The sequence below is a fragment of the Callithrix jacchus genome, chromosome 1, assembly GCF_049354715.1.
Source record: "Callithrix jacchus isolate 240 chromosome 1, calJac240_pri, whole genome shotgun sequence".
Classification (NCBI taxonomy): domain Eukaryota; kingdom Metazoa; phylum Chordata; class Mammalia; order Primates; family Cebidae; genus Callithrix; species Callithrix jacchus.
The window spans coordinates 64,212,329-64,235,255 of record NC_133502.1 but is presented as its reverse complement, the minus strand read 5'-3'; the positions used below and the strand labels follow the sequence as shown (position 1 = coordinate 64,235,255).

Here is a 22,927-nt window from a genome sequence, read left to right as displayed (position 1 = left end):
TCAATCTTTTTCAATCAGTTTAATCTTGCAATAACACTATAAAAGAGAGCGCTCAGATACCATTTTTAGAAGAGACTATTGAGGCACTGTATTCAATGACCCCAGCTGGTAGCTTAGGTCTCTAAACCTTAATTGAGTCCAGCAGGGAGCTAATTAGTACCTTTTGTATATCCAGCCCTCAGTAAGGCACTTGGTATTCTAAAGTGAACATTGACTGACACATGGACCCCAACATGCCTGGTGGTGCTTAGACCTCATGGCTGCCCTTTGCTCTCCTACAATTCCTGGTTTTCCCTCTACCCCCAGGTGACTGATGGTGGCCAGAGTTCCAAATCGGGGGCATAATTGGTGAGCCTGGAACTAGGGAGAGCAGACTGGCTTTCCCAGGATGGAAAGACTACCTTTCCTTGGTATGGAAATGTCCAGCCATTCTGTTGAGGGACAGCTGCACATGTCTTCTGTTCTGGGTTCTCCAGCTTCTTACCATCTTTCAGCAACAGAAAATGTGACATTTTTATAACTAGCTTGATTTGGTGTGTAAAAATCCCATATAGCAGAGAAAGCTTTAGCACCAAACAAAGTGATTGATGACAGTAAAACTGTTTCCAAGTCCAAGGGAAACAAGCTAAGAAAGTATTCTTTTATACAATATTATCTGCATTGGAAGCATTTTGGTGTATTTATTCCCTGTAGCAAGTGGATTGTGATTGCGTGCTGTGCTAGCTCTGTGGGAGGAAGGGCCAAAAAAAAAAAAAAAAAAGATTTAGATTCCAGGAACAGTTATGTTTGCAATCATCAGTTACTAGTTGGATGGTTGTCACAGAAACATAAACCTGGACATGTATTCTCTCATGCCTACCTTGTCATAGATAATAATGGTACTTGGTCTTTTTAGATCCCTTTTAAATTCTTACGTAATCCTGTCATTTCATGACCAACTTTATGCCCATAATTTTTCTTTCTAATAGTGTTTTCCTAGACTTCTAAGACTTGATGGTAATTTAATATTACCTGACTTACAGTACAAGTAAAGTTCTTTGCTATTCCTCATGTTGGAACCCTCACCAAGACTGGATTCAGCAGCTTGTGTGAGGCTAGGTCACAGCCATGACCCTTGGCACTTAACAGTCTGTGTATTTGCTTTCTCCTTCCAAAATCCAAGCTCTTGATTTCTGTCTTACTACTCTTAGCATTTGAGAATTAGCATTGAGAATTTTGTTATAAGCCTCCTTAAAGCTTTTGGCAAAGAAATAAGCCACTTGTAAATAAATATACATTGAGAGAATTTGTGCTTTTCCCCTTGTATGGAGTAAATTGCATTGAAAGTAATAAAAGGAGCAGAATTCTTGCATTCAGCTTCTGGATTAGGGGACAGGAGCACAAGCATCACTATGAATGACAGCTTGCTTTCTGTGCAAATCTGTGCAATTTAAGAGCATTTCCCACTGTAGTACTAGAGTACTGTTAGGATAGAGGGGAAGAGATGTCTTTTTTATTTCTAACTATTTAGCTAAACACATAATAGATCAAAGTATTAGCTGTGAGAGTTTTCATAGAAGGTAGAATCTTCTCAAAGACGGAAGGGCTGGAAAATGTGGTCATTAGTGTGCAGGCCTCTGAGTCGGGTCAGACTATATTTGAGCTGGCCTTCCTGCCAATGGCCTGCAGCCTCAGGTGAGGCACTGTGCTTCACTGATCTTCAGTTTTCACATCTCTAAAATAAGGACAAAATTGGAAGGAAAAACCCCCACAAAGTTGTCAAAAAATATAAATGATGTAATACATATAAAATAATCGGCCCAGGAATTCGGGCCTGGTAAATGGCAATTGTTAAGATTACTCTTGTTAATAAAAATTCCAAGTCAAAAAACCTACTTTGGGATTCGACTGTTTCTCTCTGTAGAAAATCCTGTGGAAATATTAACATATATTCATAACTCAGTCAACACATTTACTGAGCTCCAGCTGCATACCAGACTTTGTGTTAAGCACTTAGGACAGAAAAGTGAGTTAGGAAACAGCCCTGCCTTTGTGGAGCCATGCTAGAAGTATGAAAATAAACAGGTGGCACCATTCACTTTTATTTGAAAGTGGGAGGCCTCTGGCGGGGGGGCGGGCAGGGGTGAAGGGGCATCACTCTTGGTTTGGATGTTAGATGAAGAGATTCTCATAGTTTTCAGGATTAGGAAGTTACCCAGAACAGCAAACAACATGAACTAAAATACAGGGGGTTCAGGAAATGCCAGTGGACAGAGAGCGAGAGCCTAATCTGAATGTCCACCCTGCCACCAAACAGCAGAGCATCGCTGGTGCTCAAACCAGTGCCCCTAGACGAGGGTCTGTGAGTTCAGGTTTAGCCTGGCAGTGGCCCAAGGATCCCTGAGGAAGCAGATCCCTTTTAGGGTCCTTTGGCTTGGGATGACCGTACATATTGTCTGGGAGACCTCACTTGTGTGGATTGCTCACAGCTTTCTCTGGTCCTTGGTGAAGACTTATGCACATAGGAGAGTGAGATCTCTGGTAGAAGCATAACTAATTAGATGCCCACCAAATAACATAAGCTTTTCATCAAAGAAATGAACAATACTATACATTTGAGTTCCTCCTACTTTTAAGGATGAAGGAAAACCTTAAGTTGACCATTGGGCAGATGTTAGCTTGTGTCCGAGATCTGTTTCTCTAAAGAAGATAAGGCCTTCTCTTCCCTCTTTCTTAATCATCAGACACAGGACTGGCTTCATAGGTCTGTGACCTGTGCAGTCACACAAGGCCCCATTCTTAGAAGGGCCTCACACTTGGTTTAATGCACTGCTGCCACCATCTTGTAATTTCTAATAAAAATTTTTAAAGGGACTTTGTATTTTCATTTTAGACTAGTCCCTCGAATTGTATAGCTGCTAGGACTGGTGAGAAAGGAAATGAGGCCATCCCACTAAGTGTAGTATTTATAGACGACAGATCCTGGTAGTTGTGAAAAGTGGAGGCTCTGTGTACTTGTAAGAGCATTTGCAGTGCAGTACATGGAACACTCATCCATGAAATAATTATCAGTCTTAAAATGCTTTCTAGTATAAACGTTACAGTGATGTCAGCTGAAACATGAATGTTTGAAGGTATCTTTTCATTCTTCATAACCCTTAATCAGTAACCTGGGATGTTCCCTCACCTAGCTTTTAAGTGCAAGGTGGTTACATTTTGAATCCCTAAATCAAGAAGTCCCAGAGCAGCTTTGTTATCAAGCTTGGAATCCAGCATTCATCACTGTGTTTCACTCTTCTATGTTGGAATATTAACAGTACTGGAGTCCCATAAATTATGTATTTGTTGCTGAATGTTGCTGCCAGCTATGAGTGGCAAAGAAGTTCCTTATGTAGCTTATTTTGGTTTTACAAGATCATTGATGTGTATCAAGATGCCTCAACAAATGAAATGTAATTCAAATCATAGAGTTACGAGTCCGTGCAACTAGATAGATGTTTCTTGCCCTTGAGTGTCACAGTGGTGGCACTCTGTACTTTTATTAGTAGTAGTATTTTATATATATAATATATATATTAGTAGGACTAATATGTATATATATTAGTAGTAGTATATATATAATACTAATAATAATAAAATATATATATATATATTATTGTACTTTAGGTTCTGGGGTACATGTGCAGAACATGCAGGATTGCTGCATAGGTACATACATGGCAATGTGGTTTGCTGCCTCCATCCCCCCATCACCTATATCTGGCATTTCTCCCCATGTTATCCCTCCCCAACTCCCTACCCCCTGCTGTTCCTCCCCTAGTCCCCCTCAACAGACCCCAGTGTGTGATACTTCCCTCCCTATGTCCATGTGTTCTCATTGTTCAGCACTCACCCATGAGTGAGAACATGCAGTGTTTGATTTTCTGTTCTTGTGTCAGTTTGCTGAGAATGATGGTTTCCAGATTCATCCATGTCCGTACAAAGGACACAAACTCATGTTTTTTTATGGCTGCATAGTATTCCATGGTGTATATGTGCCACCTTTGCATTGTCTAGTCTATCACTGATGGGCATTTGGGTTGGTTCCAGGTCTTTGCTATTGTAAACAGTGCCACAGTGAACACACATGTGCATGGGTCTTTATAATAGAATAATTTATAATCCTTTGGATATATGCCCAGTAATGGAATTGCTGGGTCAAATAGAATTTCTGTCTCTAGGCCCTTGAGGAATCGCCACACTGTCTTCCACAATGGTTGAACTAATTTACACTCCCACCAACAGTGTAAAAGTGTTCTCCACATCCTCTTTGTCTCCAGATTTTTTAATGATCGCCATTCTAACCAGCATGAGATACCATCTCAATGTGGTTTTCATTTTCATTTCTCTAATGACCAGTGATGATGAGCATTTTTTCATATGTTTGTTGGCCTCCTATATGTATTCTTTTGAAAAGTGTCTGTTCATGTCTTTCGCCTACTTTTGAATGGGTTTGTTTGCTTTTTTCTTGTAAATCTGTTTTAGTTCTTTGTAGATTCTGGATATTAGCTCTTTGTCAGATGGGTAGATTGCAAAAATTGTTTCCCATTCTGTTGGTTGCCGGTTCACTCTGATGATAGTTTCTTTTGCCGTGCAGAAGCTCTGGCATTTAATTAGACCCGATTTGTCTATTTTGGCTTTTGTTGCCAATGCTTTTGGTGTTTTAGTCATGAAGTCCTTGCCTATGCCTATGTCTTGAATGGTTTTGCCTAGATTTTCTTCTAGGGTTTTTATGGTGTTAGGTCTTATGTTTAAGTCTTTAATCCCTCTGGAGTTAATTAGTGTAAGGTGTCAGGAAGGGGTCCAGTTTCTGCTTTCTGCACATGGCTAGCCAGTTTTCCCAACACCATTTATTAAACAAGGAATCCTTTCCCCATTGCTTGTTTTTGTCAGGTTTGTCAAAGATCAGATGGTCGTAGATGTGTGGCATTGCCTCTGAAGCCTCTGTTCTGTTCCATTGGTCTGTATCTCTGTTTTGTTACTAGTACCATGCCGTTTTGATTACTATAGGCTTGTAGTATAGTTCAAAATCAGGTAGCATGATGCTTCCAGCTTTGTTCTTTTTGCTTAGAATTGACTTGGCTATGCGGGCTCTCTTTTGATTCCATATGAAGTTTAAGGTGGTTTTTTCCAGTTCTGTTAAGAGGGTCATAGGTAGGTTGATGGGGATAGCGTTGAATCTGTAAAGTACTTTGGGCAGTATGGCCATTTTCACAATATTGATTATTCCTAACCACAAGCACGGAATATTTTTCCGTCTGTTTGTGTCCTCTCTTAATTCTTTGAGCAGTGGTTTGTAGTTCTCCTTGAAGAGGTCCTTTACATCCTTTGTTAGTATTCCTAGATATTTTATTCTCTTTGTAGCAATTGTGAATGCCAGTTCATTCTTGATTTGGCTCTCTTTAAGTCTGTTATTGGTATATAGGAATGCTTGTGATTTTTGCACATTGATTTTGTATCCTGAGACTTTGCTGAAGTTGCTTATCAGCTTAAGGAGATTTTAGGCTGAGACAATGGGGTCTTCTAAATATACAATCATGTTGTCTGCAAATAGAGACAATGTGACTTCCTCCTTTCCTAATTGAATACCCTTTATTTCTTTTTCTTGTCTGATTGCTCTGGCTAGAACTTCCAATACTATATTGATTAGGAGTGGTGAGAGAAGGCATCCTTGTCTAGTGCCAGATTTCAAAGGGAATGCTTCCAGTTTTTGCCCATTCAGTATGATATTGGCTGTTGGTTTGTCGCAAATAGCTTTTATTATTTTGAGATATGTTCCGTTGACACCTAGTTTATTGTGAGTTTTTAGCATAAATGGGTGTTGAATTTTGTCGAAGTCCTTCTCTGCATCTATTAGGATAATCATGTGGTTTTTGTCTTTGGTTATGTTTATGCGGTGAATTACATTTATAGACTTGTATATGTTGAACCAGCCTTGTATCCCCAGGATGAAGCCTACTTGATCGTGATGGGTAAGCTTTTTGATGCGATGTTGCAATCAGTTTGCCAGTATTTTATTGAAGATTTTTGCATTGATATTCATCATGGATATTGGCCTGAAGTTTTCTTTTCCTGCTGAGTCTCTGCCGGGTTTTGATATCAGGATGATGTTGGTCTCATAAAATGATTTGGGAAGGATTCCCTCTTTTTGGATTGTTTGGAATAGCTTCAGAAGGAGTGGTACCAGCTCCTCTTTGTATGTCTGGTAGAATTCAGCCGTGAACCCATCTGGACCTGGGCGTTTTGTGGTCAGTAAGCTATTAATTGCTGCCTCAAATTCAGCCCTTGTTATTGTTCTGTTCAGGGTTTTGACTTCTTCCTGGTTTAGGCTTGGGAGGGTGCAAGTGTCCAGGAATTTATACATTTCTTCCAAGTTTACTGGTTTATGTGCACAGAGTTGTTTGTACTAATCTCTGATGGTAGTTTGTATTTCTGTGGAATCTGTGGTGATATCTCCTTTATCATTTTTTATTGCATCTATTTGATTCTTCTCTTTTCTTTTTTATTAATCTGGCTAGTGGTCTGTCTATTTTATTGATCTTGTCACAAAACGAGCTCCTGGATTTATTGATTATTTTGAAGGTTTTTTTGTGTGTGTGTCTCTGTCTCCTTCAGTTCTGCTCTGATCTTAGTTATTTCTTGTCTTCTGCTAGCTTTTGAGTTTTTTTTTTTAATCTTGCTCCTTAGCTCTTTCAATTTTGACAATAGGGTATCGATTTTAGATCTTTCCTTGCTTCTCATGTGGGCATTTATTGCTATAAATTTTCCTCTAGACGCTGCTTTAAATGTGTCCCAGAGGTTCTGGTATTTTGTGTCTTCATTCTCATTGTTTCAAAGAACATCTTTATTTCTGTATTTATTTCATTGTTTATCCAGTTGACATTCAGGAGCTGGTTGTTCGGCTTCCATGAAGTTGTGTGGTTCTGAGTTAGTTTCTTAACCCTGAATTCTAATTTGAGTTCTAATTTGATTTCACTGTGGTCTGAGAGACTGTTTGCTATGATTTCCGTTCTTTTGCATTTGCTGAGGAGTGATTTACTTCGAATTATGTGGTTAATTTTAGATAGGTGTGATGTGGTGCTCAGAAGAATGTATATTCTGTGCATTTGGGGTGGAGAGTTCTGTAAGTGTCTATTAGGTTTGCTTGGTCCAGATCTGAGTTCAAGTCCTGGATATCCTTGTTAATTTTCTGTCTCCTTGATCTGTCTAATACTGACAGTGGATTGTTAAAGTCTCCCACTATTAAGTCTCCCACTATTATTGTGTGGGAGTCTAAGTCTCTTTGTAGGTTGTTAAGAACTTGCTTTATTTATCTGGGTGCTCCGTTATTGGGTGCAGATATATTTAGGAATTAGCTCTTCTTGTTGTATTGATCCTTTTACCATTATATAATGTCCTTCTTTGTTTCTTTTGATCTTTATTTGTTTAAAGTCTATTTTATCAGAGACTAGGATTGCAACTCCTGCTTTTTTTCTTTTTTTGCTCTCCATTTGCTCAGTAAATCACATGTCCTTGCATGTGAGGGTTTCCTGGATACAGCACACTGATGGATTTTGACTTTTTATGCAGTTTGCCAGTCTGTGTCTTTTGATTGGGGTATTTAGCTCATTTACATTTAAGGTTAGTACTGTTATGTGTTAATTTGATTCTGCCATTTTGATGCTAGCTGGTTGTTTTGCCCATTAGTTGACACAGTTTCTTCACTGTGTCAGTACTCTTTACCATTTGTTATGATTTTGGAGTGGCTGGTACTGGTTGTTCCTTTCTGTGTTTAGTGCTTCTTTCAGGAGTTCTTGTAAGGCAGGCCAGGTGTTAATGAAATCTCTGAGCAATTGCTTGTTCGTAAGGACTTTATTTCTCCTTCACTTATGAAACTTAGTTTGGCTGGATATGAAATTCTAGGTTGAAATTTCTTTTCTTTAAGGATGTTGAATATTGGCCCCCACTCTCTTCTGGCTTGTAGGGTTTTTGCTGAGAGATCTGCTGTGAGTCTGATGGGCTTCCCTTTGTGGGTAACCTCACCTTTCTTTCAGGCTTCCCTTAGCATTTTTTCCTTCATTTCAGCCCTGGTGAATCTGATGATTATGTGCCTTGGGGTTGCTCTTCTTGAGGAATATCTTTGTGGTGTTCTGTGTATTTCCTGGACTTGATTATTGGCCTGCCTTGCTAGGTTGGGGAAGTTTTCCTGGATAATATCCTGAAGAGTGTTTTCCAGCTTGGATTCATTATCTCCATCACGTTCAGGTACACCTATTAAAGGTAGATTAGGTCTTTTCACATAATTCTATTTTTCTTGGAGGCTTTGTTCATTGCTTTTTACTCTAATCTTGCCTTCTCGTTTTATTTCATTGAGTTAATCTTCAATCTCTACTATCCTTTCTTCTGCTTGTCGATTCAGCTATTGAAACTTGTGTATGCTTCATGAAGTTCTCGTGTTGTGTTTTTCAGCTCCATCAATTCATTTATATCCTTCTCTAAGCTGTTTGTTCTTGTTAGCATTTCATCAAACCTTTTTTCAATGTTCTTAGTTTCTTTACATTGGTTAGAACATGTTCTTTTAGCTCAGAGAAGTTTGTTATTACCAACTTTCTGAAGCCTGTTTCTGTCAGTTCATCAAACTGATTCTCCATACAGCTTTGTTTCCTTGCTGGTGAAGAGTTGTGATCTCTTGGAGGAGGAGAGGCATTCTGATTTTGGGTGTTTTCATTCTTTTTACACTGGTTTCTTCTCATCTTTGTGGATTTATCTACCTGTGGTCTTTGTAGTTGGTGACTTTCAGATGGGGTCTCTGAGTGGATGTCCTTTTTGTTGATGATGAAGTTATTTCTGTTTCTTAGTTTTCCTTCTAACGGTCAGACTCCTCTGCTGTAGGACTGCTGGAGGTCCACTCCAGATCCTCCTTGCCTGGGGATCACTTGTGTCGGCTGCAGAACAGTAAGAGTTGCTGCCAGTTTCTTCTTCTTTTATCTTTGTCCCAGAAGGATACACACCAGATGTCAGCCTGAGCTCTCCTTTATGAGATGTCTCTTTGGATATATGAGGGTCAGGAAGCTGCTTGAGGAGATGGTCTGTCCCTTACAGGAGCGCAAGTACTAAGCTGTGAGCTCCATTGTTATGTTCAGAGCTGCTGGGCAGGTACGTTTAAGTCTGCTGCAGCGAAACTCATAGCCACCTTTTTTTCCCAGGTGCTCTGTCCTGGGTAGACGGGGTTGATTTGTAAGTTCCTGACATGCTGTTGCCTTTTTTCAGAGATTCCCTGCCCAGTGAGAAGGTAGCCTATTCACAGTCTGCCAGCAGAGGCGTTGCTGAGATGCCGTGAGCTCTGCCCAGCTGCTGTATTAACTTCCTTGTGGTTTTGTTTGTAGAGTATAGTTAGAACTGCTTCGGTAATGGTGGTCTGCCTCTGTAATGGAGGACTGCCTCTGTTGCGGTGGACTGCCTCCATAATGGCGGACACCCTTCCCCCACAGAGCTGGACCATCTTGGGTCCAGCTTTGCTTGCTGTGAAACTCTCAATTCAGAGCATTTCAGATTGCTGGTCTTTGTCGGGGGTGGGACCTGCCAAACCAGATCACCTGGCTCCCTTTTTCAGGTCCCCTTTTTTCAGTTGATTGGGCGAGTCTGTCTCCTAGGCGTTCCAGGCGCCAGTTGAAATGGCCACCCAGATTTGTGTGAGTTTTTGTGCAGAGACCTGCTGTGCTGGCTGAAACAGCTGTGCTGGAAACTTGTGATACTTTTCCGCCCAGGAATCTCCTGATCTGTGGGCAGTAAAAACTCTTTTGGAAATGCAGTGATCACTCACCGTCTGCATTCTCACTGGGAACTGCACTCCAGAGCTGTTCCTATTCGGCCATCTTGGATCCTCCCCCTACCACCGCAAACCCCTACCCCCACCGGCACTCTATACTTTTGAAAGTTGAAATAACAACTAGGAGAGAGAGGGAAAACCTAACGGGCTTTTTAAAAAATGAATACATGTGAAAGATTTTATGTTAGGCATTAATAATTAATTAACTGGCAGAGTAACATGTTACAGCCAGTCCAAAAGAAAATCCAGAATAGGCACATACATAGGCAATGGAGAATGTGAAAATGAATTTGTTAGCAGACACACAGCTGGCTTCTCCCATGGGGAGGGTGGGGTGTGGGGATTAGGTATGTCTTCTCTGGACAAGATTTGTTTACAGTAATACCAGTATTCTTTTCAGTTGTAAATAGGTTAGTAAAGATACTGAAAGGTGTAGTCCCCTGTGGAATCAGCCCAGAAGAGTGTGCTAGACAACACCTGAAGTTCCACTAAAAAGATACCCAGTGATCTCTTTTTGCCCATTTCAAGTCTTTCTCAGTTTACCTGACTGTGCTTCCCCCCTCCTCCCCTGTGATCATTATGATCTCAGTGATTACCGTTCATCACAAAAAAACAGTCTAGTCTTAAAAGGTTAGGCCTAATTATTTATGTTGGTACAGTAAAGAGTGTTAATTAACCAGATAGGCACTCAGATTTGCTTTGTATATACAGAGCCACAGAGTATTCAACAATTTTACAGTAAGCCCACAAAATTCACTTCTGCCTGGAAATTTTTATAAAAAATCTTGGACTGGACTTTTTTTTTTTCAAGACAGAGTCTTGTTCTGTTGCCCAGGCTGGAGTGCAGTGGTGCAATCTTGGCTCACTGCAATCTCCACCTCCTGGGTTCAAGCAGTTTTCCTGCTTCAGTCTCCCAAGTAGCTGGGATTACAGGCATGCGCCACCACACCCAGATAAATTTTGTATTTTTAGTATAGATGGGGTTTTTCCACATTGGTTGAGCTGGTCTCAAACTCCCAAAGTGCTGGGATTACAAGTGTGAGCCACTGCAGAACCGGACTTCTCAAAGCCTCGATTATTTGCCATACCAAGGCTAGAAAACCAAGCCCAAGAAACTCTACCATATTTCACCTACAACACTTGCAGCAGTTGAATTCCTCAAAGTTTCCACCATTTGCTAGGTTCTTGGCCTGGTATCTTCCTTACCAGCTGTAAGGCCAGGACCCTGCAAATCAGTTACCAGGCCAGTTTTCCTGGGAAAGCTTTGTAAGCCTTGGCTCCATGAGTTCTTAAAGTGGCTAGTCATATCTGATTCAATGAGCATCATTCTCACATATGACATGCCAGGTTATACAGTTGATTTGCCCAGTTTTATCTTGTGGATAGATTCTCATTGAATCGATACAAATAACTATGTTTCCATGAAAATTAAGGAGTCTCTGTAACAGTTTTTTTAAATTCTGGGCAATCAGAACTGGATATCATTTCTTAAATGTTTTGATTTAACTTATAAAAATAGAGTTTATGAAATTGTGGGTTAGAGATAGCTTTAAAATAAGAGAAAAGGCATCCTTACATATCCAGAAAATAGAATATTAAAACAGCATTAACAGTATTCCAGACAAATAACCACAATAAAATTTCCCTCTTCAGTTTATTCAGTTCTATGAATGAACTGTAATTAATTCTTGTTCTGATGGTTCTTGGTTTAGCAGTTCACATTCATGAAGCCATCTGCATCCAGACTAAAAAGAGTCCAGAAATGCAAGGAAATCCTGACTCAATCCACCAGCACAGCTTAAAAATTATCTAAGCAATGGCAGCTTAGCAGCCTGTGCCAAAGAGTCGGTTCTTTGAAATATCAATATTTTAAAGTACTAGTACAAATAGTTCTTTTCCATGAAACTCTGAGGCCATCTTTTATTGAAGTCACAAACTCTACTTTATAGCAGAGCCCTTAGGCAAGGATGAGAGTAATACAAAAATTATCTACAGATTACAAAGATTTAGTGACTTAATGGTTAATTTGTAATTGTGATCAATGATATCAGAATGAGGGAAAGTAAAATTCCCCATTGAGATATGCTATATAACTATTTCCTAAGAATTGTGATTAGTATTTCCCCAAGGGTAGAAACATATTATAGACAATAATGACATTGGGAAATTGCTACAGTCTTCCAATAAAACATATAATATCTGAAATACTAATAAAATTTTTTACTGACTTAATCTAGGGCAGGCTGAGCATCTCTTCTGATCTGACAATTTTTCTGATGTACTCTTAGAATAGTAACACATCAAACAAATGCAATTATTTATAGCATTTCTTTTTTAAAATTTTTTTCATTTTTCAGACAAGGTCTTGCTCTGTCTCCCACGCTAGAGTGCAGTGGTATGATCACAGTTCACTGCAGCCTCAGTCTTCCAGGCTCAAGCAATCCTCTGATCTCAGCCTCCCTAGTAGCTGGGACTACAGGCGTGGCGTGTACCACTATGTCTAACTAATTTTTTTATTTTGTAGAGACAGGGTCTCACCATGCTGCCAAGGCTGGTCTCAAACTCTTTGGCTCAAGCAGTCCTTCTGCCTCAGCCTCCCAAAGTGCTGGGATTACAGGCATGAGCCACTGTGCCTCACCACATTTCTCATCTTTATGGTTTTCCAGGACCTCTCTGGGAAATCTCAAAGAAAGTTTTAGGCATAAAGCACATCCTAAAATTTTTATTTTTTCAAAATAGAGGGTTCAGTTTGAAAAGGCAAAACCAAAGTCATCAAGGGAATTTTAAGTAGGGTAAGACAGGAGCGCAGATGCTCAAGAAACAATACCTGGTTATCTGTATATTCAAAGCATTAAAACATTTTAAAATAAATGTAGATGATAACACAATTTTAAATAATTTAAAATTCTTTTCACAAGTGAGTACTCCTTGTTCTTTTTTTTAAATCAAGAACATTAATCAAGTTAATATAAAGCACTAAAAATAATTCTGGTGAGACATGGAATTTCTGCTAGCTAGGCAGACTCCACAGAAGGTAAAGAATATCCTTTCACATTGTAGGCATTAATCAGTAAACTAAGGAAGCAAGCCATCAAAACTGAGGGAACTTAGCCAAAATTGTAATGCTTTTATAGCTGTTTTTTATACTAAAGTATTACAAGCCAAAGCAAGTAAAACTCACTTTCCAAGTTTTGTCCTTCATTTTTTCTCTTTCATATTCCAAGACAAACTGACATTTTAGGATTGCCCTTTTCATCTCCATTCTCTCAAAAGTATACAGTGGAGTTTTCCAGAAGCTACATGATAAGTGATATTATGATTATGATAAATGTAGAAAGAGATGATTATCCAGCTCTCCTATTAAATCAGACATTAGAAAGACTTGCAAAAATAGTAAACAATGTCATTTTTCTCAACAAAATTTTTTTCTTTTGGAAAACATTTTTTTTTTACAGAATATGTGACCTATGTTGAAATGGATTCATCATTTCTATTTTCAAATGAATATTTTTAAAATTTCTGTTTTAATTGTAAATACAGTAAATATCAATCATTATCACTTATTAAACCAAAGCTCTTTGGTGCCGTCAAATAAGTTTAAGAGTATAAAGGGATTGTGAGAACCAGGAAGTTCAAGAACCACTACTTTGAGACAAAACTACTCTGTTTTTCTTTGAAAAACAAAACACACACATCATTGTATTTCTTTTTCAGTATTGCTTCTGGTGTAATCTCAACCACCCATTTAAATTATAATAATTAACCAAAGAAGCTAATTTATATTTCACAGAGAAAATGAGGAGGAGGGAGGATATGGACAATTGAAAATCATCCCATATTATCATTTTAGCAGACTAGCAAAACTCGTGAACACACATTACTGAAATTTCCATAGTGACATAAGGTACCTTTACATTCCCTTAAAGTGATAAAAAATGAACTCATTTATTGACACAACCAAAGGTATAGCCTCACTGTAGCACAGAAAAATAAGCAAACATATAAACTTAATATTATACTTTATAATCAAAGTCACAGTATTCTAACTTACTTAGAAATTATCTAGGTATCCAATGATTATTGATTAGCTCAAGTTAAGATTAGTCCATTTTATTACGTAAAGATCTTGGAAATTATCTCTAAGTTGATATGCTACAACACATAATTGCTATTCATATAAAAAGTTTGTCAGAATAATTATTCAATTCAGCTGAATACAAATTTATATATATATATATACTTTTTTTTTTTGAGACAGAGTTTCGCTCTTGTTATCCCAGGCTGGAGTGCAATGGCACGATCTCGGCTCACCGCAACCTCCGTCTCATGGGTTCAAGCAATTCTCCTGCCTCAGCCTCCCGAGTAGCTGAGACTACAGGCATGCACCACCATGCCCAGCTAATTTTTTGTATTTTTAGTAGAGATGGGGTTTCTCCATGTTGACCAGGATGGTCTCGATCTCTTGACCTTGTAATCCACCCGCCTCGGCCTCCCAAAGTGCTGGGATAAATTTATATTTTTAATAATTTTAAACATTATGTATGAGATCATTTGACCAGCTATCCTGAATAAATTTAGGAGAAATAAACCCACATAAAATAAAATACACACTTGTATTCTGCTTTAAAACCTATATTACTAGTTTCATTTGCCAAATGAAACTTAATTTTATGAACTTAGATTCTTAAAATATTACTGATTGGCTAGCAGTTTTTGTTAAAATAATTTTTATGTTTAAGTCTAGCAGGTTCAAAATAGTAGAAGTTTGATCTGTGATTTTAGGAGGATTCAATTTATAAAAGCACTTGTTTATCAGTCAGAATAAGTTCTTTTAATTTAAAAGGTATCATAATCCAATTTATTGACACCCTCTACAAGTAGGAAAGCATTCCACATACAGCAAGAGTCGAAGGCTTTTCTGGATTATAAACACATAGACACACAGAGCTTAACAGCTTTAGTTTTTCAACTTCGGCCACAGATCAAGAATAAACAGAAACACAAAAAATCACCAGTCTAGATATCAAAGAGCTGTTCTCCTTCCCAGTAGAAACAAAAGTCTTCATTGATTTGAGCTCAAAATAGATGAACATACAAAAAAAAAAAAAAAAAAAAAAATCAAGAAACTTCTCTCACCCAACAGAGAATGGATCTCTATAAATCCATTGTTAGTGATCACTCAGACCATAAAACTAAATTCTCCATCATTTTTGCTGCCAAGAGGGAATAACTTGTCAGACATGCACAAACTAGAAAGAAAAATAAAACAGAATCAGGAGAGAGGGAATAAAAACTAGAGAAATACAGAACCTGTGATATTCAAGTCTGTTACTGATATGGATTCACTCTGGGAGCCAAGAAAAGGCACAGCTGGTCCCAAGCCACCTGTGAGATGCACACCTCAGGTAACACAGTTTACCTGGCTGTGTCAGGTAAATCCAGTGGGCATCTTGACAGATGACCTCTAAAACTCTTCAAGAATAATTTCTTAAAAGGGAAAATCATGACTCTTGAAGAAATATAAAATGAACACCTTAAGTGTTAAAACTGACAGATTACTTCTTCCTGGGGCCTGAGCATGTCAAGGAGCATTCAGACTTATTTTAAATCCTGGACATTCTCCTGACCTTTAGCATGCTGAAAATTCCATCAGGTTTTTAAGATCTACACTTGGGGCTAGTGAGTGTGCCCATTGGCTGACTTTGCTGAGGTTTCTGCCGTAAGGCCTTGCATTTGTTCTCCTAAACAGTCACTAACCCTTGGTTTCTTTCACAGCGACAAAGTACAGTCCCTCTCCTATGCACAGCATACACGGCAGCTGATCTCCTGTGGCGGGGATGGTGGGATTGTCGTCTGGAACATGGACGTGGAGAGGCAGGAGGTAAGTGGCACAGCAGGGTGGGGTGGGCCCTTTGGTTCTGGCCCTGCCTCCCATCCTGCTTATTTCTTATTTCTTTTATGATTAAACCATAAAATAAGGCATGGAATGTCAAAGAATTAGAAATTATAGCATAAAAGGAGTTGAGTTGGGTTTCTTTGGGGTTTTTTTTGCCCCTCACAAATTGGCATGTAACATTACTGTGATGGAGATTTCATAAGAATTTTGACTGAGACTAAGCTGTTTAAATCTGTTACACCATTCACAGCAAAAGTGCAGGCGAGAAAAAGAAACCATCTATTTCCTGGTGATTAGTCCTTTTTTAGTATAAAATGCGCTACAAAAGCAAAGGACTCGTAATATATTTTATGGGGGAAAATAGTGGCTAAGATGAAGCAATAATCCTTAGTTTGGTATTAATAGAAATACTAGAAATAATTATTTTGTACTTCATAAGTCATGTTCTAAATAGTTCCCCAGATATAAATATATCATTAGTTTTTTAGCATGTATTTACATGTTATCAGAACATTCTTTTTTATGAGTTTTCATTTTAATCTTTGAGCATCTTAACGAATATGTTTCCTGCATATCTCCTTTGATAAGTACTTTGAAGTTACCGTTTTCCTGTTACATTAGAATTATTCTGGGCAGACTTTCCCTTTGATAAGGCACATTCTTATAATTAATTTCTTGCAGGATGCAAGAATTAAATAGAAAAGCAACTCTTTAAAAAGACAAAAGGAGTCTCCCACCTTCTTTCCATGCCCTCACCCCAGTCTCATTTCAAGAGAGTAGTTGCCATTACCCACAATGTAATGCCTTTTCAAATGCCAGTAATTATATGCTTAAGAAGATTAAAGCTTTATTTGCTCAGATCTTAAGTCCATGGGAGTTTTATCAGTAACTAATCAAAATGATCATTACTGTTAGAAGGTGGGGAATTGTAGAACATTGCTTTTGAAAACTATACTTGGCATCATCAGTATAACGTCTGGGGATCTTTGCAGTGTCAATCATACTAACCAGGTTCCCTTGTGGCCGATGATTATGTCGTGAGTTGGTTCTGCATGGTAGCCTGCTTTCGGTTAGGGACAGTCACACCTGGTCTGTCCTGACTTCCTTCACCCACCTAATCAAACCAGGGGAGGGGAGAAGGACCAGATTCTTTTCCCTTGGTGCACACAGTCTGGACCCTGTATGGATGGGGGGCCAAAGGAGGATAACAGTGTGGTGTCCAGAGATGAAACCAAGTGGTTTATTGGCAGTTCTTTGAGCAACCTTGTTAAAATTATGCCTCTTGCTATGCAGATATAGGGACACCCTATATCTATTGACTAATTTAAAATCTTGTCCAGTGAGTCAACACTCTAAATAAGCAATGGACATTGTTACCATTCATTTTTTGCAAGTATCATTTTTAAAACATATTTCCTGAGATTTTTGTTTTAATCTTAGCCTCAGTGGAGCTGCTTCCTGGTTATGATAAGTGCTGTGTGATGCTCACCTTGGGAGGTCTGAGACATATAATGAAGTCATCTCTAACTTGAAGTACTGATAGACTTCCCGGAAGAAAAGGCTTGTAGGAGGAAACTTCAGAATTCTATCAAATGGTGTAAATGATGAAATTACAGTTGATACATGCTAGAACACAGTGCTGGGTATTTCAGAAGGGATGGAGTCATCTTTGGCTAATGTTCTCAGTAAAGGATTGATGGAGGAATATTGTGATGAAGGATCAACAGGGTCTGGATGTGCTCTGAGCAGGAGGAGCACATGGGCTTTGCAGGCCAAGAAACAGTAAGAGTACGGACAAGGTTAACATGATAGGTTGATGTGTTCCTTAGTGCTCATGTACACTTTAGAGAATCAGTCAGAAATGAGAGGAAGGCAGCTAGCTGAAAGATAAGGGCAGATGGTGGAAGACCTTGAGTGGCTGGATGCAGATAGAGTGACATCCCATAGGTTGAACAGGGGTTTTATACAGTTAACGAAATCCCATTTTTGTTAACTTTTAGTATTTTTAAAAAGTATATATTGTATATAATATTCTTGGTAGAAAAGTTACAAAAGGCTCAGTAGTAAATAGAGAAGATGCCAGTTACTCATGCTACCACCACCCAGAAATATCACTCTGAATGTGTTGGCAGTCATCCTTCCTAACATTTTTCTCTGCATGTAACATGTGTGTAAGACTTTTTTTTTTCAACAAAAAGACTCACAAACATGCTGATTTTTCCTCCCTTTATTGGTCCTTAACTCCTAAATGCCTCCTCACAGATACCCACTGTGATGCATTTGATGTGTGTCCTGAACACACATGCTTCATGCTTCCTTATAAATGTGTGTGTGTGTGTGTGTGTGTGTGTGTGTGTGTGTGTGTGTGTGTCAAAGTTTACATAACTGGGCCGGGCGCAGTGACTCATGCCTGTAATCCCAGCACTTTGGGAGGCCGAGGCAGGTGGATCACTTGAAGTTAGGAGTTCAAGACCAGCCTGGCCAACATGGTGAAACCCTGTCAACAATACAAAAAAATTAGCTGGGCATGGTGGCACATGTTTGTAATCTCAGCTACTCAGGAGGCCGAGGCAGGAGAATTGCATGAACTTGGGAGGCAGAGGTTGCAATGAGCCAAGTTCATACCATTGCACTCCAGCCTGCGCAACATGGCAAGATTCTTGTCTCAAAAGAAAAAAAAAAAAAAGTTTACCTAACTGATGTTCTGTAACTCTGGTTTTATTTCCAACTTTCATCATTGAACCCTTCTGGGCTCTCCCATCCTGCTGTTTCTTGTGGTGCTTCTGCATAGGACCCCATAGTGTACAGTAGTCACATTTTACTTGTTTCCCAAGCAAAGGGCATGTAGATTGGCACAAACTCCCTGATAACCACACACAGTGCCCAGATGACCTTGTATGTGTCCCCTCAGAGACCTGCCCTGTGTGAGACTCTCAGGGCCATAAACCCAAGGGTGGGATCAGTTGAAGGTATATTCTTGATTTTGCTACAAATGAGTACAGCTATTTGGTTGTATAAACAACTGTACTCATTTATACTTCTAATGGAGAACAGGGAGGTTTCTGACACCTCACATCCTCACTAATAGCTATTGTTACCTCCTCTCTGTTTTTGCCCTTTTGGAGACAGAGGTAAAATAGCATCTCATTTTTATTTGCATTCTCTATGTAACAGTAGATTTGAGCATCTCTTATGAAGAGAGGCTCACTTTAGCAATTCAGACTTCCCTGCCTATGAGCTGCATGCTCATATCTTTTGTATCTTCTGCCAGTTTCTCAACTGTTTCATGTTATTTCCATATTGATTTTCCAGGGGTTCTTTGTACACAGTAATTTGCAGGAGTTGTTAGTTACAAAGTTTATAAATATCTTCTCCTAGTGTCTCTTAACTTTGTGCTACTATACTATTTAATAACCTGGGGGGGTTTGTTTTAGTTTATTATATATTGAACATGTTCCATTTCTTTAAATATTTGTTTTTGCTATATAGTTTTAATGGTAATAGGCTGGTATTTGAGAAATTGTTTCACAAACAAACATTAATACTGCCTCCTCCAGCCTCATCCCTTGTTTCCTCCATCTGCACTCCAGCCATCCCCAGATCTTAGTTGTCTTGTCTGAGAACCTCAGCCTGGGTCAGAGGCTCCTGTGATGCCTGATGCCGTGATCATATTCTCATGATGGTGGAGATTCTTATTTACCACTGCATCACATCCCCAGGGCCTGCCACAGAATAGGCATTCAGTAAATGTTTTTTGAATTATTGACTGAGAAACCACACCTCTGTTTCTTATAAACACATCCTAATTACTCCATAAATTTCATCAGGGTCAGTGGTTCCATTGTCCTTACCGCTGGCCACTGTGACCTGTTCTGTGCTTTATTTGACAAGACCCCTGAATGGTTGGACAGTGATTCCTGCCAAAAATGTGATCAGCCTTTCTTCTGGAACTTCAAGCAAATGTGGGACAGTAAGAAAATTGGTCTAAGACAGGTGAGTGATACGGATGCTTCATCAAAATGCAATTGTGTGGAAATAGCTCAGCCCATGTGATCTTAGAAGAAATAACACCCCTGGGTGGGGGTTGTGGTGGGGGTAAATTATTACCCTGGAGTCACCTTGTGATTGCACAGTAATTTCCTTGTCTACCATAGCTCATTCCTACTGGATTTGGTTTCTGTAGTTGGGTGGTTCGCAGTAAACAGGGATATGATTTTAGAATTCTAGTGGCCGTTATTGCAGTACACCTTACAATTAGAGGTGTCATGCTTAGTTTATATGTATACCAAACCATGAAATTATATAAGTGATATTTCTCTCTCCTTAATTATTTTACTTTCCCTCTTTCTGATTAATTTTAGTTATTGAGATCTACTTACAATACTCAGTCTAATTCCATGGTTCTGTTTGGTCTTCCCCAAGGAAATCCAATGTTAGGTTGCCTAGACTTAACACCATGGCCAAAGTCAGCAGATTGAATCAGGTTTCCTGCATGTTCTCCTTCAGCAGCATAATCTCCAGAGATGGCACTTTCTCATACACCCTCTCTAAAATCACCTGGTCACTGGGTGGTTCCTCTGTAGTTCCTAGTGTGATAATTGGAAAGGACCAAGAGTAGGGAAAGCAGGCTGGGTGCGGTGGCTCATGCCTGTAATCCCAGCACTTTGGGAGGCCGAGGAGGGCAGATCACGAGGTCAGGAGTTCTAGACCAGCCTGGCAAATGGTGAAATCCCATCTGTCCTAAAAATACAAAAATTAGCTGGGCATGGTAGCCGAGGTCACCATGAGGCAGAAGAATCGCTTGAACCCAGGAGGCAGAGGTTGCAGTGAGCCAAGAGTGTGCCACTGCACTCCAGACTGGGCAATACAACAAGACTCTGTTTCAAAAAAACGAAAGAGTAGGGAAAGCAAGAGAGGTGTCCGTCCCTGTCAAATGTGTTTCCCAACTGTCCTTGTTGAATAAACAGAGCCCCAAATGAGAACATAATCTAATGTGTTCCCTTTAGTTCTGGGGCCCTCTTGTTCAGCATCCTCACCTGGATGCAGTTAAATATACCTCTCTCTGCCAGGAGGGGTGAGGAGTGGGGGCCTCAGGAGCCATGATGACTATCTATTTTCTCTCCCTCCTCCAGCACCACTGCCGCAAGTGTGGGAAGGCTGTCTGCGGCAAGTGCAGCTCCAAGCGCTCCTCCATCCCCCTGATGGGCTTCGAGTTTGAAGTGAGGGTCTGTGACAGCTGCCACGAGGCCATCACAGATGAAGAGTGAGTTCTCGCAGCCTGCATACTGCTTGAGGTTGAGGCAAGGATGGAATCTGAGCACTGCGCTTGGTTCTGCAGCCATCACCCGGGTTGTTCTAGTTTCTGCTGGTTTAGAACATAGTCTGTGGTAACTAGTACAAGTTGTCCTTTGCCACTGTGAGATTTGTATCATCCTGTGAGACAGGAGAAGAGAAAATAAACTCAAAGAATTCAGCTAAAGACGCAGACCCTAAGAGTCTAAGGGACTTACAATTAAGCCTAACTCTTCTAAAAATTTAAAGTAACCATTTTAATATACTGAAGATCTATCCTGCAGATGAAGCTATAGAAAAAAAGTTGTCCTGAGAGAGCCTCCTGCAGTGGAGTGGATCCCGTGAAGCATGAGAAGAGCGCTGTCTCCTAGGCTGCACCATGCGACCTTCTCCACTTGTGTCCTCTGCCTTTTCTCTGAGGAAGCACTTGCATTGCCTCTGGAGCACCTAGGCAGTTGACAAGCCTTCTTACTTTAAAAAATATATATATCTTTTAAAAAATCCAAAAATGATGATGTTTATTTTTTATTTTGTTTTGCTTGTTACAGCTTTAGAATACTGTAGAAGAACCAAGTCTGCAATCATACTGGTGAAAAAGGAAAAATGAATAGAGGTGGATAGTTCTCCAGTTAGAATGACACTTAGTAATATCATGGCCTTTTTAAAAATTAAATAGACCAAGGTAGACTATTTTACTGGCAAGTCCTTCTGAGCTCACACTTAGCAGAAGCACTGTGGTTTTTAAAAGTTCAGGTGGAGATTATCGCTATATTAGACATTATTGGAGCAAGACATTCTCCAGAAAGACTTTTGGAAATTTCATCTCTTCCATTTTAGTAAGAATCCTTATACTTTTTTTTAAAATCATAACTGGTTGTAAGGGAATAAAGGCAGATCTGAGGAGCATTCCTGTGAGTGAAGCTGTTTTAGCCATGAGGCCAAAATGTAGAGGCTAATGTCATTCTAGATCTCTTTCATTTCTATGTCACCACCTTTTCCTCTCAGAAACTTTATTTGCTCCTTCCAGACGTGCACCCACAGCTACCTTCCATGACAGTAAACATAACATAGTGCATGTGCATTTTGATGAAACCAGAGGATGGCTACTGACTTCTGGAACTGACAAGGTTATTAAGGTAAGATGCCATCTTATTAAGAAGCTTTCCATCTTTGGCCTCACATAAATACACAGGAGCACCAAGAACATGGGGAGCACTGCTCTAAAGGTTATCCTTGAGTAGCCAGGCTTGGTGGTATGTGCCTGTAGTCCCAGCTACTTAGGAGATTTAGGTGGGAGAATTGCTTGAGTCCAGCAGCTGAAGCCTACAGTGAGCTCTGATCACATCACTGCACTCAAGCCTGGGCAACAAAGCAAGACCACATCTCTTAAAAACAAAAGTTACCCTTGAAGATGAGTGTTTTTGAGAACCTGTTATAAACCTGCTATCTGATACATGCACAGCCTCATGCCACAAGAAATAAAACATAGCTCCAGCCTGCAAGGGATAGTCTACTTGGGACAGACTCTTTAAAAAGACTGTAATAGGTCACATGTGCAGCAGTCAAAACAGTAATACAGATGAGAATTTATAGCGCACTGAGCTCTACCTCCCTGACCTATTCTTTGAGGTCACAACAGGATTAGGTGGCTAAAACAACCCACTTTGGAAGCTACCAGATCTTCATGACTTTGAGAGGAAGTTTAAAATAAACTCGGGCCTGGGTGATGGCTCATGCTTCTAATCCCAGCACTTTGGGAGGTGAGACTGAAGATCACTTGGTCCCAGGAGTTCAAGACCAGCCTGGCCACCATAGTGAGACCCCCAACTCTACAAAGATTTTAACAATGAGTCAGACGTGGTGGTGCCTGCCTGTAGTACCAGCTACTGGGGAGGCTGAGGTGCAAGAAGTGC

The 22,927-nt window shown here is 39.7% G+C and overlaps 1 protein-coding gene across 5 annotated transcripts in view; it reads left to right on the top strand.

Annotated features, from left to right (window-relative positions):
- WDFY2 (WD repeat and FYVE domain containing 2) overlaps positions 1-22,927 on the top strand; it is a 188,606-nt gene that overhangs the window by 158,188 nt on the left and 7,491 nt on the right. For all 5 annotated transcript variants that reach the window (XM_035297673.3, XM_035297678.3, XM_008991611.5 and 2 more), the window contains 4 exons: positions 15,602-15,707; positions 19,614-19,715; positions 20,855-20,985; positions 22,042-22,150. In XM_035297673.3, coding sequence (XP_035153564.1) covers positions 15,602-15,707; positions 19,614-19,715; positions 20,855-20,985; positions 22,042-22,150 — 448 coding nt within the window. The remainder of the gene's footprint in view (positions 1-15,601; positions 15,708-19,613; positions 19,716-20,854; positions 20,986-22,041; positions 22,151-22,927) is intronic.